At 35.6% G+C, this 19,261-nt stretch overlaps 1 protein-coding gene across 3 annotated transcripts in view; it reads left to right on the forward strand.

Annotated features, from left to right (window-relative positions):
• Positions 1-335: 335 nt before the first annotated feature.
• LOC123676354 (protein gooseberry-like) overlaps positions 336-19,261 on the forward strand; it is a 41,002-nt gene continuing 22,076 nt past the window's right edge. For 2 of the 3 annotated variants that reach the window (XM_045612214.1, XM_045612217.1), the window contains exons 1-3: positions 336-574; positions 4,441-4,613; positions 15,013-15,235. In XM_045612214.1, the coding sequence (XP_045468170.1) occupies positions 493-574; positions 4,441-4,613; positions 15,013-15,235 (478 nt within the window). In that variant the 5' untranslated portion in view covers positions 336-492. The remainder of the gene's footprint in view (positions 575-4,440; positions 4,614-15,012; positions 15,236-19,261) is intronic. The other variant, XM_045612215.1, reaches the window with a different exon arrangement.

Genomic DNA, 19,261 nt, shown 5'->3' on the forward strand with positions numbered 1-19,261 from the left:
TTTTACGGGATTCAGTAGGTAGGTATCTACTCGGTCAAAGATAACTTCCATTCTGGGGTAAACCTTTGTGTAAAATTGGCAACCTTTATCACTATCAATCCGTGTCGAAGGACCAGATCCCTAATACCCTGATGAGAGATGAAAACAACATAATCTCACCAAACAGCGATAATGACGTATCATCACCCACGCATCCGGAAAAATCTAACAATAAAACAATAAAAACGACGTGTTGTGAAGCACTCAACCTAACCTATAATCGGTGGATGGGAGGAGCCATGGGCGTGTTCTCTATGTTCCTCCGGAGTGGAGTCAGATCCGGCTAATCCGTAAATCTAGTCAGTGCCTTACACGATATCCTGGAGGTTACACGCCGCGCGTAGCAAAGTTTTTTCGGGGTAGCACCATCTGTTTTGCGTAGTGTTCTTTGTTGTTTTTTGGACTGTTGATGTACAACGTACTGCGGTTATTAATCGTGGACTTGTTTTCGAGATGACTGTTACTGGGAACTTCGGGATAATGCCCAGGCCATGCTTTTCCGGATACCCTTTCCAAGGTGAGAATCCGGGATTCGGTAGGTACAACAGGGTCAGATCTGTTCTTCATTTAGGCTATCCAGGCCAGTATAATAGTTTTGGTTCAAATTTTGTGGCCTTATGTTTTCTATTGCGTAATCGAAGGATTTAGGACAACATGAGATAGGATCCAAATTACAGATAGGAGGCATTTTACTGTCTCCTGAACGTTTTACAAATATTCGGAAGATATTCCTGAAAATGGCTATGAACAATATGCTCTAAGAACTAATGCAGAGTTAGCATCCTTATTATATATAAATGATGTTTCTAAAATTATTTTAATCCTGAAAGTAATTATAACACATTTGATCAACCATAATCAGTTTTACCCAAATATAGTTCTATCAATGTACACTCTTTTTGTACCAATCTTGATTCGCATATTTTCGAAAGTTTCTTCATTACTTTTCATCAGGTTAAAAACTTGACTGCATTTGATAACGACACCGAGTTTAAGGATATGAATATTATTTGTAAAATTTCCCAAAATCCATGATTCAGAATTGATTAGAATTGAGACCTGACAAAGAACATATTTCAGTCAGTATCATAAGTTTTTGATCGGGTGATTTTATATAGGTAACATTGACTTCGTTCTATATATAATTATTCCCCTGAATTTTTTTCTGTTCATATTAGGTATAGGTACCTATACATTCTTCAACTAGCATCATCAATGCGACATAAACACCTATTTTTTTTATAAAATTTCATGCAAAAATCTATTAAATTCACTAAAAATGTTTCCTTCCAAAGTGAAAAATAAAATGAAGCATCAATATAATTTTGACCGAAATAGTGAACTGAAATGCCATTCGTTCAATGAAAATGATAAAGAGCGACCAACACAATTCAATTTAAAAAAACACATTTCAATTCACTTCTGACCTGTAATCTGTAATATTGATTATTTTGTTTTGACTAGTGTGTCATTTAAATTCTAAAGAAAAAAACATCAGGTCTACCGACGGACCTAGATTTACCTCTCAAAAGGAAACTACCTATAGAAGTTCATTTCAAGAATTATTTCTCCATTTGAACAGGTTTCCCCGAATAAAAAGATATTATAAAAAATTTGAAGATTTTGCTTTTCCAAAGGGGTGTAAAATCTAGGCTAGGTTCAACTTTAGTAACGTCTACATTTCCTATTTTCTCCCTGCAACAAATCAGTTCCCAACTCGTGAAAAAGCTATACAGAGCTGAATATTTCATTGAATTACAACATTATATAATAATTTCAATGACAGATTCTGATATAATTTTGCAAATAATCCACTGAAACCAATCCAATTTCGCGATTTATAATTTTCAATTCGATCAGATGGATATTTTTTGAATATAAAGAAAACAAAACATTATTTAGGTGTAAATTCTGAACTAGTCAACGTATTTTGCCCATTTACAAACTTAACCCAGATATTCAAACCCTGAAAATGCTCCAGCTTATTCCGTTCGCGGGTTATCATAAACACGGTGACCGACGGACGGACAGAATCGATTTTTGATTCTTCATGATGAGTGAGTTAATCCTAATCGTATGAGGTAAATTTCTGCCAAAATTGAAGAATTACAGACATTTAGGTGAAATGATCCGATATTTCCCTGGTGCAAGTGTGCAACAATGAAACAATAAGAGGATAGTTTAAAATCCTGTAGAACCCGACGGTTATAAAAAATTAAGGAATGTGCTTGATGCCTCTAGAAAAAACGGGTTACTCAAATATAAAATTAGGGCAAAAAACAGCCAGGGTTCCACAATGCAATAACTGTTATTATTATAACTTCAGTTACTTCCAGAAAAGAGACAAACTCCAGAGGTAAAGTCAACCTGGTTCCAGCAATATTTATTATACGTCATAAATTATAATGTACGGCTCTTGCTTAAGGGCAAGGAAGTTTTTATGGCCCCCATATATATGGGTTTTGAGGCAACTCATCAATTTTCGTAAGTGGTTATTTAAAGGGAAGGAGAAAGTTGACACTATTAACGTCCACATGGCTCAATAAAAAAAAATCTAAAAAAAGTAACACAACACAAATACATATTATGCCTATGAACCCCATCAATCAAAATCTTCAACCAACTGTTTTTATTCGCAAAACCAGCCTTCAAATACTCACTTTAGTACGTTTTTTTAGTTATTTCACATTGTTTGTTACTTGTTTTTTTTTAAGACTTTTATGATTATTTTGATGAAATAATTAACTTTTTTTGTGAAGAATAAACTTGTTCAATTTGGGATTCCTGGATTTGATTTGATATTCCTTATTACCTATACATTCTAGTTCAAAACGAGTGTCGATAGCATAACCATCAGAACCTTAGAAAATTCTGGAGGAATATTGTTGAAATATTACCCAATACCGCTGAAGTTTATTTATGATATTGAAATGAAAAATTATGTTCAAACAGGTCCGTGTTAAATTTCAAGTAGATCCAATAAAGATTTGGGACTTATATATAAAAAATAATTATTTCAAGAATTGTGCAAAATTTCGTTTTGATCGCGTCAAGGACCATAGAAAATTCAAGCAGAATATCGTGAAAGCAAATAAATATTTCAGTGGCAATTATCCAACCAAGTTGAAATTTTCGTGTATCACTAAAATAACAATTCCAAGTTTCGTGCAAAATTTCGTGGTTATGGCATCGTCAGAACCATAGAAAATTCAAGCAGAATATCGAAAAACTGGAAGAAAACACTGACTTGATGTCAGGAGCTTTAAGTCAAGTGCTCAAAGCTCCTGACATCATATCACTGCACTCGACTATGCATGCACAATTGTGCTTCTGGATACGTCATATACCTATATACAGTTCTGTGGTCTACAAGATCGCAACTGGTGCATGAATTCAATTTCAATTTATTCAGTATCAAAACACAATGTTCACTTTTTCTACATTATTATATCTATATAAATCCAATAACAACCGGTTCAAGAGCAGAGTTACCTAGGCAAGAATGCATGTGGTGTAAATCCTCCCTTTTGCGGACGCTTACAAATTGTACATACTCAATCAATAAAATAATTAATCAGCACAAAATAATAAAAAAAAATTGGTTCACGAATGAATGTCATCTGAGTGGAGTGAAAATAAATAAATGTCCAACAGGGGAACAGAGAAAGGAGGCACCCGCACCACATGAACTAACTTAATCAATTTTTAACCTTTCATTATGTTTTGAAATGAATTCTTTAACTTTCATCTTTGGTTTTTTCATTTCTATCAAATTTTTAAATTTTTTGGAGCAAGATCCTCGAGACCGAAAATTCTCAAATTCATCCTTCTGTCCAGCTGATCGATATCCTCAAAATTTTCCCTCATCTTATTCCTCTTTAAGATGGTTTTTCCCATACTTCCCTCCAGTGTCTTGATCTTATCCTCATAATTCGATTCCAATTCAGTGTATTTACCTTCTAGTTCCGCCACTGTCTTTTCTAGCTGCGATAACCCCATAGATTTTATCACTGCTTTAGACACATTGTTTACAATGGTCCTTGTAAATGATTCGCTTTTTATACATTTATTTTTTCCCGAGTAAAAACCATGTTTATATATTCTTCGATGATAGAAATGCTCTGGTCTATCACTTAATTTTTCATACACTGAAAAGCCAAAATTTTATTCACCGTTATAAATTAATTTCATTCAAAAATCGGAGAGCTCCATTGAAACACATTATATATTATTCGATACCGGTCATATGACAATATTACAAATATTATGAACGAGCACTTAGAGCCCCTAACTTCATGTCAGTATTTTCCTCATTTTTATCCTGCTTTCTTCGATATACCTACCTATATTATCTGTTCAAACATGTGAGAATCAAATTATTGAAAGAAAATCTTTTTTAAGGTCAAGGTCGAGTAAATCAGCTCGGTGGAGTGTTCATCAACGGCAGACCTCTTCCAAACCACATCAGGTTGAGAATTGTGGAGTTGGCAGCTTCGGGAGTGAGACCTTGTGTGATTTCTAGGCAACTTCGAGTTTCTCACGGTTGTGTCAGCAAGATACTCAACAGATATCAGGTAGGATTCAATCGAAAATTTTTTGCATATTTATATTTCAAAGAAGTATTTTCCACATTCTATTAATGCAGGATGATGATTGTAGGTTTAGGAAGAAAGCTTAGGCTCCTTTCATACGGTGAGCCGTAAGGCTCTCACTCATGAGCGAGAGCGTTTTCCGCTCATACATGCAATCCTTTCACATGGTGAGTCGTAAGGCTCTCGCTCATGAGCGAGTATTTACGGAGAAGAAAACGATGTACTAAAATTACATCGATCAAATATTTTTGAACAATTGACATTCTCTTAGAAATTTTAGTGTTGCTTCAATTTGTTTGCTGAGCTGTGATATTCATTTAAATTTTTCAAATCATGAATTTTCTCTAAACTGATGGTTCAGCAGAAGTTAAGTTCCGGTTTTCCTCTCAGAAATTCTTTTGAGAGTGAAGAATATATACAATGTTTCCCTCACCTATCATTCTAGCGGAGGCGGAGGAGTTGAGTTTGAAATCTTAAATGGAAATCTTTATCTTTTATGGCAAAATCCAATTAGTCTGTATTCCTTCCTATTGTTTCTGACTAAATTAGGTACATTCCCATTCGGTACTTTTAATTTCTTTTTTGGGCTTTTTATTGATCAAGCTTGAAATGCCACCCCCATGGAACTCTTTACCTTCATCGGTGGTGAACTCAGTTTCTGTGAACTCTTTCAAGAGCAACTATGACACCTGGTTTCGTCGCGAGTGAGTGCTACTTGTGGAGCTGTGAATTACTTTTTTTTTTGTAATGCATTTTTTTTCAAGTTTCGGTGTATTTTTTCATATATTTCAATTTTTGTGAGTTTATAGGCTTGGCCTCAACTCTTTACCTTGTAATAATAATAATAATAATAATGAATTTTGTCGTTTGAGGCGACCGCCTACCCTGCCTAATGCCTAGCGACAGCCCTGTCTCCTATACTAGTGCTCTGGACAAGATGCATGGCTGCAACCGTTCTCGCTCATGAGCCGTGACGGCTCATGGCTCATCATGTGAAAGCTCCGTTGTACTCTTTTCATTTCGATTCGTTGATGTAGCTCTCGCTCATGAGCAAGAGCCGTACAGCTCACCGTGTGAAAGAAATTCATGAGCGAGAGCTCATGAGCCATGACGGCTCATGGCTCATCGCGTGAAAGCGCCGTTGTACTCTTTGCATTTTGATCTGTCGGGTATGACTCTCGCTCATGAGCGAGAGCTCTACGGCTCACCGTGTGAAAGGAGCCTTACAGTGCTGATTATTAATATCTGTAGGATAACTTCTATACCTAATCACTTTTTATATCCTTACGTTAGTTTTCTCTCGATTCCAAAAGATAAACACCCGTTTCAAGACTATATCGAGGTTTGAAGAACTACTATAACAAATCAGAAGCTATTCTAGAATCGAAATTAAACCTTCGAAGATCCCCTAACACGTTGAGAATATCGTATAACCGCGCATTGATTCAAATTCCATCTACCGTATGCAATTCCAGAGAAATCCCATAATCCGAAAACCAATAACCACAAATTAGTCGAGCTGTGTGGTCTGAAGGCATAAAACAATTTTAATGCACGTGCTATCGGCAAATGAAACCGAAAAATCAAATTTCGTATTTAACGGTTTCACGCCATTTCAACTAATAATCAAGGTTCATTATTGTTTCATATCGTTTGCCTCTTATTGAAATGGATACTTGATGACCTTTAGGCAAATTGAATTTGCCGGAATCGGAATCGTTGTATGTATATGTCTATGTGGAAATATTCAGCTTCATTTTGATTATCTATTCGTCGCTAATGATATGTAGATGCCATAGATAGATTCATTCCAGAAAAGTTGAGAAAATTAGCGAATTAAACAAAAATTCACCTCGAACATTCGAATTTATCATAATTAGGACCTCTTTAAAATACTTCATAGACTTAACACCAATGAATTACCATTCGAATTTTGGAAAAAGTCAACTAGAGCCATATCAGGGGAATGTGGTGGTTTTTTATGATATTTGTTGCTGGTCTTCGTCAAAAATCCTTAAATAACTCTATGAGATAATGTGTTATTCTGATACAAAATTAAAACATTTTGTTTTCACATATTTTGTCTTCTCGTTGAATTTAATAGTTCAAATGTCACGTAACTTTCAAATAATTTAATTTGTTCATTGGCTCATCTGACTAGAATTCTGAACCCACAAAACATGCTTCACCTTCACTTCTTTCTGTTTCATTCTAGTTAAAGAGGGTCATTCCGAATCTTGTTGATTGGTTTGCACGCCGAACTCGTAAACCCATGTCTACGTACCAGTTTGAAGAATGAGGTATTCCATTACACAGGGTGTTGAGTAAACATGCGGCAAAAATTCAAGAGGTTATTCTTCGGACTATTTTGAGGACATTTTATCCCTTCATTATTTTTGAAGAAGCGCTTCGTTGCGAAGATATATTAAGGACGAAACAAATTTTCAACGAATAACAATTAAGCCCTAAAAATTACATGTAACATTTCCTAACCTACAAAAATTGTTGAAAATGGCTACCTCCAGCTCGGGTGCAACCATCTAATCTTCTCCTCATAGACTGCCGAACCCAGCAATCATACGATCTCTTAAATCGTCCACATCTTCCACGGGCCTAGTATAGATTAATGACTTTGAATGGTCCCATAGGAAATAATCCAGGAGGTTTAAGTCCGGGGATGGAGCAGGCCATACGTGAGGTCCACCTCGACCAATCCAGCGATCTCCGTATATTGCTGTTGAAAACTCTTGAGCAATTACACTAAAATCAGCTGGTGCATATCATAAACCACATTGCCTGTCTTTTAGTCTTCGAAGTATTAGCAAGTTTTTGCGTATAAGTACCTGGTTCTTCTATTATGCCCAACACGTCATTGCCTTCCACTTCTACCGTTCTTACAGTCCTTGGCTTTCGTGGTCCCCCGCTTTGCTTCCCTTTCGCGAAGACCTTGATGAATACTTTAAAATATTTTTCTATCGGGTACAATGTGATTAGGAAGTCGCCTAGCTTGTAATGCATTGCCATCAGCAAGTCCCTACATATAAAATGTACATCAGGCTTTTCGGCATTTGTATAGCGAACTATGATAGACGACTTCACTAACAATCATTTACTATTACTAGACGTTAATAAATCTCAACATATTCGATGTATGTTGGTATACAAACTATAAAAATACAAAATTGTTGATAAGAACATAACTTTTTAATATGTTTTTTACTTAATATGGCCGGCGTTAGGGGTGAAACAGTAAAGCGACTGTTTCAGGCGCCTCTATTTGAGGGGCGGCAATTAAGCCCAGTTTGTGACCGCCTTTTCATATCTCTAAAAAAATAAAGTATTGCTTCTTAAAAACAACATGAGGTTGATCCGTAATTCCCTGCAATAAAAACCTCCAAACCGTCTTTACTAAGCCGCCTGTTCAATTAATAACACATGGCAACCCAACCAATATAAGCAGCATTGCCTATTACCCTAATTGAAAGACGGATGAAATGTATTTCACAAAGACGAAAAACAACACTATCTTCGCTTTCGAATTATGTGGAAGTTATTTACACATTCAACATGGAAAATTCGTACGATTTTGCATTCAACACTAGTTATTGTTAAATGCCAAATATTTTCAGCGAAGCACATGTTTTTAATCCCATTTAGTTTTCGAAGCTCTGCATGCCCTACCGCCCTTTGTATCTTGTATTATGATATGTAATCTTTCATCGATCGAACGCTGTGTAGTGTGAAAGGGAATATCAGATATATTACTTACGCATTGTTCATCGGCGTTGTAGAAATCCAGGAATAAATCAAGATACCTACAGCGTAAGTAGCTGTTTTATTTAATTGAAAAACTTCAAAGAACCCGGCATAATATTATATTAAAATAGTTCAATGTTCTTCATTCACTAGAATCTTATTTTTTTTAAGCACGATTACTAGATTCTTAATCGGAAGTAGAAAGTTTTGTATTTTCATTGGAGCAGGTGATGTTTTTCGGTAAGGGGGAGGTTATGAAGGTGGTCATGTTGTTATTGTTACTTTTTCAGCAGGGGCGCCAAAAAATTATTCGCTTCAGGTGCTGAAATTGCTCGCGCTGTCCCTGCTTTATACTTCCAGTGTAGTACGCCATACTTTCATTTCACCTACAATAATAATTTGAAAATACCATAATAATTGGATTTGTTGAAAATGTTTTTCGAATATATCTTCGCAACAGAGCGCTTTTTCAAAAATCATCAAATGATCAAATATCCTTAAAATAGCCCAAGGAATAACCTCTTGAGTTTTTGCTGTATATTTACTCAACACCCTGTATAACTCTTGCGAAACACACTTGGACAAAATGGAGCAATGTAGACACACAGAATAACAGATAACCCTCGGCGTTAACATAAAGGAAAAACTACAAAAAGAAGAAAATATTATCGAGAAAGAAACATTATAAAAACAAGATCTTCATAGAAAGAAATGGAGGAGGAGTTGGAGAATCGGAAAGAATGAACATTTTAAAACCGACATGTATAGGTATATCACAACACACCACGGCAATTCCTTAACAACTTTACATCGAAAGAGGAGATCAACCTCGACCCCAGCTGCCGACGGAGACGCCTTCCACGAATACATCGACATATACGCGACATCGCCGAAACCCGATCAAGCGTCCCGTTCTGAATCAACACCTGTGCTGGTTATTGCACAAGACACGCTTGACGTCGAAGTACCGTCCGTTTCTAATTTCCAGCGATGGCTACGGCACTGCGTCACCTGGGCTTTTATTCATTTTCACCTTATTAGACTGGATGGAATTAGATTTCTGGTCTTCGCAAGATGCTGGGCACCTGGACCGTTATTGGCGTTACTAGAGAAAAAAAAATGAAATTTTCACACTATTGTTTAATATTTCCTAGTAGAAACACAAAAGACGGTATACAAAAAAAATATCGAATCACGATGCTAAAATCCGGAGAAGCAAAGCTGCAAAATGAAATAAAAAATCTTTTCGAACACATTCTGAAGCAGAGAAGAATCCCGAACGAATAGAAGAAGAGCACCACAATTCCCATTTTCAAGAAAGGGAGAAAAACATCACCAGAAAACTACCGCGGTATCACTCTACTTAATAGCATGCTCAAGGCGTTCACCAAATTTATTTCAGAAGAACTCTGCAAAACCATACAACATTGACGCAATATTCATTATCAGACAAATAGCCGAGAAATCTAGGGAATTCAACAAGCCAGCTTATATGTGTTTTGTAGATATGACCAGGGCGTTCGACCGGGTTCGACTCTGTGATGTCGTCGATATACTAACAGAGAAAGGAGTTAATCCCTTACTGATTGAAATTATCCTCGACATAAACCAAAACTGCACAACGAACATCAGAACAGGTGAACTTCTCTATCCAGTGATATAAAGATGAATAAAGGTGTAAGACAAGGTGACTCACTAAGCCCTCTCATATTTAATTTGATTATGGACAAAATAACAGAAAAACTGCCAAGAACAGCGGGATACAAGATGGGGAATATGTATTTTCATGTTGTCTCCTACGCCGATAACGCCGTATTGATTTCTGACTCAGAAGATGATCTACAGAGAATACTTCACGCTTTCAACCAGGAAGCCAAATCATTGAATATGCTCATAAACCCAACCAAAACAAAGTGTATGGTAACATCTAAAGAACCCATAAGATGTAAATTGGAGATTGATGGAAAGATGGTGGAACAGGTGAGAGAGTTCACATACTTAGGAGCAGACATCACTAGCGACGGAGATCTGAAGCGGGAAGTAAGAAATCAGACAATGAAAGCGTCGAGGATATCAGGTTGTCTTCAGGATATTGTATGGCGCAATAAATATCTCAACATAAACAGCAAAGTTAGAATATATAAGACAGCCATCCGACCCATCATTACTTATGCTGCGGAGACAAGACCAGATACGGCAAGGACAACACAGATGATGAGTACGACAGAGATGAGGATAATAAGGAGAATACATGGAAAGACTTTACTGGACAGGGTGAGAAACGAGGAACTGAGGGAACGAAGCGGGATTCAAGACGTGGGAAAGTTTGTGAGGCAGAGGAGAAAATACTGGAATAAGCACATAGAGAGAATGTCGGACAACAGACTGGTGAAAGGAGCAAGGCAGAACAAACCCACGGGGAAGAGAACCCAGGGAAGACCACCGAAACGTTGGAAAGAATGCTGGACGTCTACGTCGAAAGAGGCTGATTAATTATTAACAGGCAGACGCCTACCTATATGAACTACCAGCTCATATAAGCAAGAAGAAGAAGATGGACTTGAACCCAGGACGTTCGCGTCAAAGTCCGAGCGCTAACCATCCTTGGCTCTTCGTAGGTGGGTCCATGATTTTCAGGGACAGAGCTACAGGGGTGCAGGAGGTGCCGTTCGCCATAGTCTGAGTCCTCCTTTACTTCGGCTTGACTTTTTTTTCATTTATATGAAAATTTCAGAGCGAACATAATTATTCATCAATACCTATTTCTCGCCAAGTCAAAGAATGAAAATTTTTCCATAAAAATGAACTATTTTATCTAATCATTTTATTTTTCTTTGAAAATCGGAGCCGTTTACGATTTATATTATCGCTTTCAAGATGACTTTCATTGCACCTTTCTATCCGCTTTGTCGCTCCTTGTTTTGCCATCTTCGATTTTTACATTCGTCATCGGTATACACTTACTCTATGTTTTCGTTTTTTGTAATATTCTAGTCACGAAATTTCAATAGTGCAGTTCAAATAATTAATTGTTCATTCCAACATTAGATGTGATTATATCACAATATATATCGCACGTTATATCATATCGGTTCAAAGCAATTGTACAATAATTTCAAGTGATCTTTCCATGGACTCTGAAAAGTTGTTGTGATACTGTTGGTCTATCAGAAAATTTGACAAAATTTTATTCTTTTTACTTTTAGGACTCTCGGCCATGAAATAGTTTCATTTAGGCACACATTCAAAGATAAAATTGATGCGTAAAATCATTACAAGCTCATTTAAAGAAGTTTGTTGGGCATTTATTCTCTTTCTCTATAGTGTAGGTACATCCTGACAGTAATCCATACTTTTGCTGAACTCCTCTTGCCTCCTCATTCGGATATATCATTGGGAATTACATGTATTTCAATGGTGTGTTTCGAAATTCTCGGTGTTGTGGCGTGAATTCTTACATTCCAAGTTCAAGTAACAACAAAGAGAAAAATTCAATGATGTAATTTCCAGTAATAAGCTAGTTATTCTGTTGCACCTCGTTATTCAAAGCATAGACATACCACCATAGTATTCATCTAATCCAGATTTACGATATAATTTTATGGCTACTGGCTACTTAATTTAAATGCTACTCTTCCATTCCACACAACGTTTTCAATTCTCTTTTGCAAAAAGCAAAGCCGTTAAAACAATACCTATAATCCTAACTTACAAAGTCAAATGATTGGTTCTAATCATGGGAAATGGGCCAACATTCCATTACTCCGAATTCAATCGAAAATCTTTTTGATCTGTAGTTGTGTCGAATACTTCTTAAGACACTTAGGTAATGCCTATAATTTGAAAATTCGTCTATTTGCGGATTTCAATTAAGAAAAGGAAGTTGTTAAATTTATTTCTGGATATTTAGAGACAATCTTCATGTTTCACAAACAAAGTAATATCTGAGAATATCTCGAACTTTGAGAAAAACAATTAAGTGAGCAGCTTTTCAAGTTGATTTCAACGGTTGATCGGTATCGCCGATAGGTGGCTCATTCTTATTTCATGCTCATCTATTTCGGAAAACAGTTATTGTGAAAGCAAGTTTGGAATACTTCATACGGATGAACTAAGATGTCATCGGTTATTGGCTTACAGACGGTATATCAAGAATAGTTATTATATAAGCAACTATCAACCTCGTTCTTCAGAATTCGCAGAAAGCATCAACAATTTTCATGTTGTTCAGTGATGTGTTTTATTTTGGTTTATTATTTCAAAAAATATTCTACTTCATCAGCACTAAATGTATAAGGATATTATGAAGGTAATGTTTTGTGTTGAGTTAGATTCGAATTGCTATAACATGAAGAAAATTCGTAACAGCATTGAAGATTGATGTATTTCAAATTGAAATAAATAATTGAGTAGACATCGTTTATTTTTATTATTACTATTAGCTATAATTTCTACTTTCAATTTCTTCTGATAATCTCTGAAACGATTGCTGTCGATTCATCATTCATCATTAATATCATTCGATTTCATTTAATTCATATTTTCATTATAATTTCGAAGATGCCAGAATTATTCTGAATTATACATTATATACATTATTATTTTTTATAGAGAATTAAGATAAAACATAATATTCTTAGAACCAGATCGTAGATTTTTTTCTATCATTTCATCTCATGCAAAGAATTTTTAGCGTTGAATTGGAATGGCGCGGTGTTCTGTGACAGGAGTTTCTTCATCCTCCCCACAGAATCCGCACTCGTCAGCTTCTCATATCCCTATTTTCATATGGTGTTTCCTGAGGCGGTAATGGCCTATTATAAGAAAGCCAGTAGAGACGAGTTCTTATTGAGATTCTAATACTTTAGGGATCTTGCTCCAACTTCCGAAAGAACTTCTTGGAATAGTCCATCCTTCTAAGATTCTGCCCAGAGTATTTCTCTTCCGGTTTAACTCTTTCTCTAGAAACTCTTTCTTATAGATGCATTTTCCTGTACTATAGAAAGGTTTCGTGCCAGTAAAAGGCATAGTTGCTCGATGGAGAATTGAAGAGCGAAGCCGTTCTTTTCAGCCGAAAGAAAAAGATCCCCAAGGACACGTAGTCATGTTCGGTAGAAGGATCGAATGGAAAAACGAGGTTAAGTATCTGGGATTTTGATACTTGATAAGAAGTTCACTTGGAAACAACATGTTACATCAGCTGTGACGAAGGGAAAGACTGCAGCAGCAGCCTTGCAACCGCTACTTTGCAAAAGCAGCAAAATAGTTATTTATAATACAAGTGCAGAAGGCATTGATATTCTTCCACGAGTTCAAAATTCAAAAACGAGCCACGAAGTGGCGAGTTTTGGAATGAACGAGTGGTAGAATGAGCCTTCTGTACGAGTATTATACATTATTTTCTCTAATTCATTGCATTTTCATTGAAATTAATGAAATATTTCCATAAATATAATTTAGTGCTTTTTGCATTGAAAAATGTTGGTTGGCAGAACTGATTTCTTTAAGGCAAATTGATGAATTGACAGATAAAGCCGTGGCGGAAAGTTCGGAGTGCCAACATAGAATAATAAAATATAACCATGAAAACTGTGCGTTTCTGATATATTCTCGCACGATTTTGTTCTACAAGATGTGGAAGAATGAACGGAATAACCACAGAATTAGAGAAAGTCTCTTTCCAACAAGCTTTCCAAGTCGATTCGGCCGGTCATGTCTTACGCATGCCCGGCTTGTGGATACGCCGCAAAGATGCATCTGCAGAGACTTGTCGTGCAGAATACGTTCCTGAGACGAGAAGTAAATGATCCATGGTCAGCAACGTATGGATACATGAAGACCTCCAAATATCATTCTTAGACGACCATCTATAAAAGATCTGAAGCTTGAAGACCTTGAGTAAGATGAAAAATCACGCAAACCCTCTTGTGAGGAAGGCTTGCGACTATGATAAAAAAGCTCCTAGAAAATACAAGAGACTTCCCTAGGATGTGTGTGTTAAAGCCACATTTCTACTGGAACAGATATTGTGTAATGATTACTTACACAAACAATGTAAGTGGCATATTGCCACCTGCTAGAGCAGATCAAAATAGCTCACCAGAGGTGAATTATATTGAGATTGAGCAGTAAAAGGCTAATAGCCCAACTGCAAAAGAGAAAGAAGTTCCAAAAGGCCTTCGTGCTCTCTCTCTGGCTTGTATATTGTCTTTTTTGTTTGCTTTGATTTCCGAAATGCTAGGAACCCCGACTAGAAACTTAATTACATATTTATAGCTTTTTCTTTGTCTCTCTCTTATAAACTTTGAGTAGGTGATGTGGGAGCTCAGTGCTTCAAAAGCAACCTGACTATCGGAATGGCTTTTCATATCACATTTCTGAGTTGCTTCTGGGTGTGTCTTCTCGCATATTTCGTTTGCAAGTAATTCTGTCTGAACGACAGTTGAACATAAGCCTAATGATACTCCAGCGTCGGCTCCTGTTGTGTGAACCAATTAAAGTATTTCTTTTCCATTCTTTCGATCTACCATTGTATAAAGATTGATCTGTATACAATGATTATACTCAGTAGAAATTATGGTTTCCTATATGATTCATTAACAGTCCTTTCTTCTTTTTTTTTCAGGAAACTGGTTCTATAAGACCAGGAGTCATTGGCGGTTCTAAGCCTAGGTTAGCAACGCCCGAAGTAGAGCATAGGATTGAGCAGTACAAGAGAGAAAACCCTTCTATCTTCAGTTGGGAAATCCGGGAAAGACTAGTCAAGGAAGGCATCTGCGACAGGAGCACGGCACCTAGTATATCCGCGATCTCAAGACTACTTAGAGGACGTGGAGTAGAATCTGATGGTAAGTCATACATAACTTTTCTTAGTACATAAGTGTCAGATAGTGGAACTGGAAGCAATTATACGAATGTCAGGATCCTCGAGATGTGACACAGATTTTTTTGTTAGTTTAGTTTGTTCACCTGAACAAACATTCAAAGCAAATTTCCAAATGGACCCATCTTCAAATCACCTTTACCAAAAAAATATCTGAATCATTGCACAATAATTCACTACATTTTTTTGCAGAATTTTTATTAAATTTTTAACGAAATACATCAGATTTAAAAAAAAGTCAATCTCAAAATCTACAAATTCTCTAATTGCCAAGTGAAGATTGGCAATGCTGCCAATTTCATCCGTAAGATGATACGTCATCCGCGAAATTTTAGCTGATAGGTAACTCACAAAAGAATTTGTCAGAATCTTCGAAAATTAATGTATGGAATTCGAATATCAATTGGTTGTATATAGTCCAAAGCTTTACCTTAAGAATGACTGATATTCCGTAAATTCTGAGATTGCTCCAAAGGGTCGATATTTTCCACATTGAATCATTCTGAATAGAAATATCTTGAATCGTTTTACGACTTTTTGAAGTTTTTTTATGTACTAGATAAATGTACCTAGTAGAAAAAAACGCAAATTTCACACTGCGGGTTACTATTTACATTTATTCTATGGAATATTTCTATTATTGGCAAAATCGGATTAGAAAATAAAAAAAACAAGATTTTTACACTCTTTGCTTGATTCAATCTACAAGATGTGGCAGAATGAACGAAAAAACCACAAAATTAGAAAAAAAAATAAGATTAGGAATGTGCAGTGAGGAATACTGTACCTATTTAATATTTTCAAAGCAACAAATATTTTCAATTTTAGCATCATAAGTCCTGATATAAACCCTTGGTTTTTTAGCCTTCATAATTCATTTTAGCGAGTAGGATTGCTTCGACATAGATTCAATGAAAATTTGTACTCAATTTCATGCAAATAGCATCAAAAGTTTCCACAGAACGTTCGTCACATTCTAAAATGTGAATTGTAAAGAAAGTGGTGGTTGAATCATTATCCTCGAAATTTTTGGGCCCATAATTTCGAAATAAATATGAACTGTCATATTCAGATTCGTATCTAGGAGAAAAAAATTGAGTACAATATATGCTGCAGTAATAGTATATTCTAAAACAAGTTACAGAATGGGCTCCTATTCCAATGCAAAATTCGAAAACGAGCAACGAAGGAGCGAGTTTTCGAACGCATGAGTGTTGGAATTGCCTTCTGCAACGAGTATTAGACGATATTTTCTCTATTTCTATTAGTTTTGTGAAATAATGTAGAAATTCAATGAAATATTCAGATCAAACATCCTAGTGACTTTTGTATTGTATTTTGGTAGTTGGTGTGACTGTTATACGAAAATTGACAGATTATCTACGATTACGGAATTTGAACTTGAATCGTAAGTTTCGAATTTTGAAATAATTTTTAATTACGCATCAATTCGTGAATTATGGCTGACGAAATCGATTTAACATGCTGTAATGAGTTCATTACAGCACTGTTTTTAGAACTGAAATAGAGAAAATATATTATATACAGGGTGGCCACTTTTTCAATGGGATTGTATTGGTAACTTTTAAACCATAAGAGTTAGAAGGTCGGTCAAATGGAGAAAAAGTTGCATGCATAGAAGCATTATCAAGCAGTTCAAACAAATCGAGGTTATCAGGGCCGGTTTTCGAGATATCATAAGAAAAGTAAATTATGTCATTTTGATTTTTCTGTTTTTCCCACTTTATTTCAAATATTATCAAAAAATGTAACAGGAATTTTTTATTCGACAATAAATTATCCTCAATTTGGCGTAATCAGATTTCGTATCCAACGTTTCGTACTCTCTGGGCCACCCTCAACCTCATTTTTTTCAATACGGACCTGCATATTTTATGACATTTTTCAAAATAACTCTTAACGCTGAATTCAACGATATATCATACAATGTCATTCAAAGTTGATTTTAGGTGATTTTGACCCTCATCCAAATTTAATGGTTTGTATGTATGAAAAAACAAGTCTATTAACGATATCAATATTCTGACCCAAATTCAATCGAACCCAGAAAAAAAATCGAGAACTGTGGCCAGTGAATGGAATTTTTCAAAAACTGCTGTTAATAAAATAGTCAAGAGACGCGAATAAAATGATTTTAAATTTGAATACCAAGCCTTGCAAAAATTATATCGTAATGATCTCAAAATAAAGTTCGATTCTGTAATTTGTTTCAACGATTCAAATGACAAATACAACAATAGTGATACCTCGCGAGAAAATGGAGAATGTTTTGGAAGGTATTCAAGTAGACCAAACAAGCAAATGTATAAGAAGTATGGGTTCCAGAACCGTAAAGTGCAATTTACAAAATGGTGGACATTCCGAACACTTACTTCATTAATTTTCATTTACTTTCGAATAATCATTTGATTTTTCTTTCATTAAATGCTACTTTCGTTTAATTGTTATGAATTGAAATATTTAAATGATTATTATAAAAGAAGAACCAAGAAACCAGTATACTGGTTTCTTGCTTTGATTCTAATATGTTCCATTTAGTTCAAGATGGGTTAGTTGATTTTCTTATCGAAATTTATTGCATATTGCATGTTGTTAATTAAACTAAATGAAGGTAATACAGATCCGACCCAAAGAAAATTGGAAAAGGGACAAAATCACTTGAAAATCTACTTTGAATGACATTGTATGATATATCGTTGAATTCAGCGTTGAAAGTTATTTCGAAAAATGTCATAAAATATGCAGGTCCGTATTGAAAAAAATGAGGTTGAGGGTGGCCCAGAGAGTACGAAACGTTGAATACGAAATCTGATTACGTCAAATTGAGGATAATTTACTATCGAATAAAAAATTCCTGTTACATTTTTTGATGATTTTTGAAATGAAGTGGGAAAAAAAGAAAAATCAAAATGTCATAATTTACTTTTCTTATGATATCTCGAAAACCGGCCCTGATAATCTCGATTTGTTTGAACTGCTTGATAATGCTTCTATGCATGCAACTTTTTCTCCATTTGACCGACCTTCTAACTCTTATGGTTTAAAAGTTACCTATACAATCCCATTGAAAAAGTGGCCACCCTGTATAGTATATTTATTATTTTAATAGTATGGATATCTGTAGGAAACCAAGATCCATGACTTAGGTACCCTACTAGAATCTCGATTTTTCTTCACCACAAATTGGAATTTCCTATTTTCGATGTATTTCTCAGTATGTTGGAATTTGGGGTACCCCAGCGGGCAGTCTGTAGTACCAAAAAAAACCTATAGATAATAGGTTCTCAGCCTGTTGGGAGCGCTTTACCGAGATGAAAAATTATTTCTGGAAGCGATAATAATGTCGTGAACCGGAAATTACATCCCAATTTCGACAAAAATTAACTGATTATCGGGTGAATTACAAATTTTCCACGCTCCGTCGTAATGGATTGTTTCCTCTGCAGCGTGTTGTGTTGGACATGTGAGCTCCCCACCGTTTGTGGACGCGGTATAATGGCGGATTCGACTCGCTACCTATCGATATTGTAACCGGATAAGGGTGTGGGAATCAATTAATTACCCTTCTGGGCGAGGGTGTTTGTTTCCTTACCTAGTTCAGGCGGCGGCTTCCATTTTCTATTTGCCTTATCGATGGAGAGAATTATGCTTTTGAACAACAAACTAGCTCATTGAGGAAAAGATAGCTAGTAGGCTTAAAAAGTACTAAAACATCTGGAGCTACGAAATTAATAGGGCTTATTAACTTTGCGATAAAAATATTGTACCTCACCTAACATTGTATTAATTATTTTGTTTGATGTTGAATTTTTTTTCATTAGGCGATTAGGCGAATTTCAGTTATTCAAAATAATAAAGAGTAAATTGATGTGATAGAAAATGATATAATTTTATTTATTCAGAGAAAATTAGGTACTCCAAAAGAGTTTTTGTCCTTTTCTGCTGATCTATGATTCAAAGAGTATCTTCT

Source organism: Harmonia axyridis, chromosome 3, assembly GCF_914767665.1.
Source record: "Harmonia axyridis chromosome 3, icHarAxyr1.1, whole genome shotgun sequence".
In the NCBI taxonomy this organism is placed as follows: domain Eukaryota; kingdom Metazoa; phylum Arthropoda; class Insecta; order Coleoptera; family Coccinellidae; genus Harmonia; species Harmonia axyridis.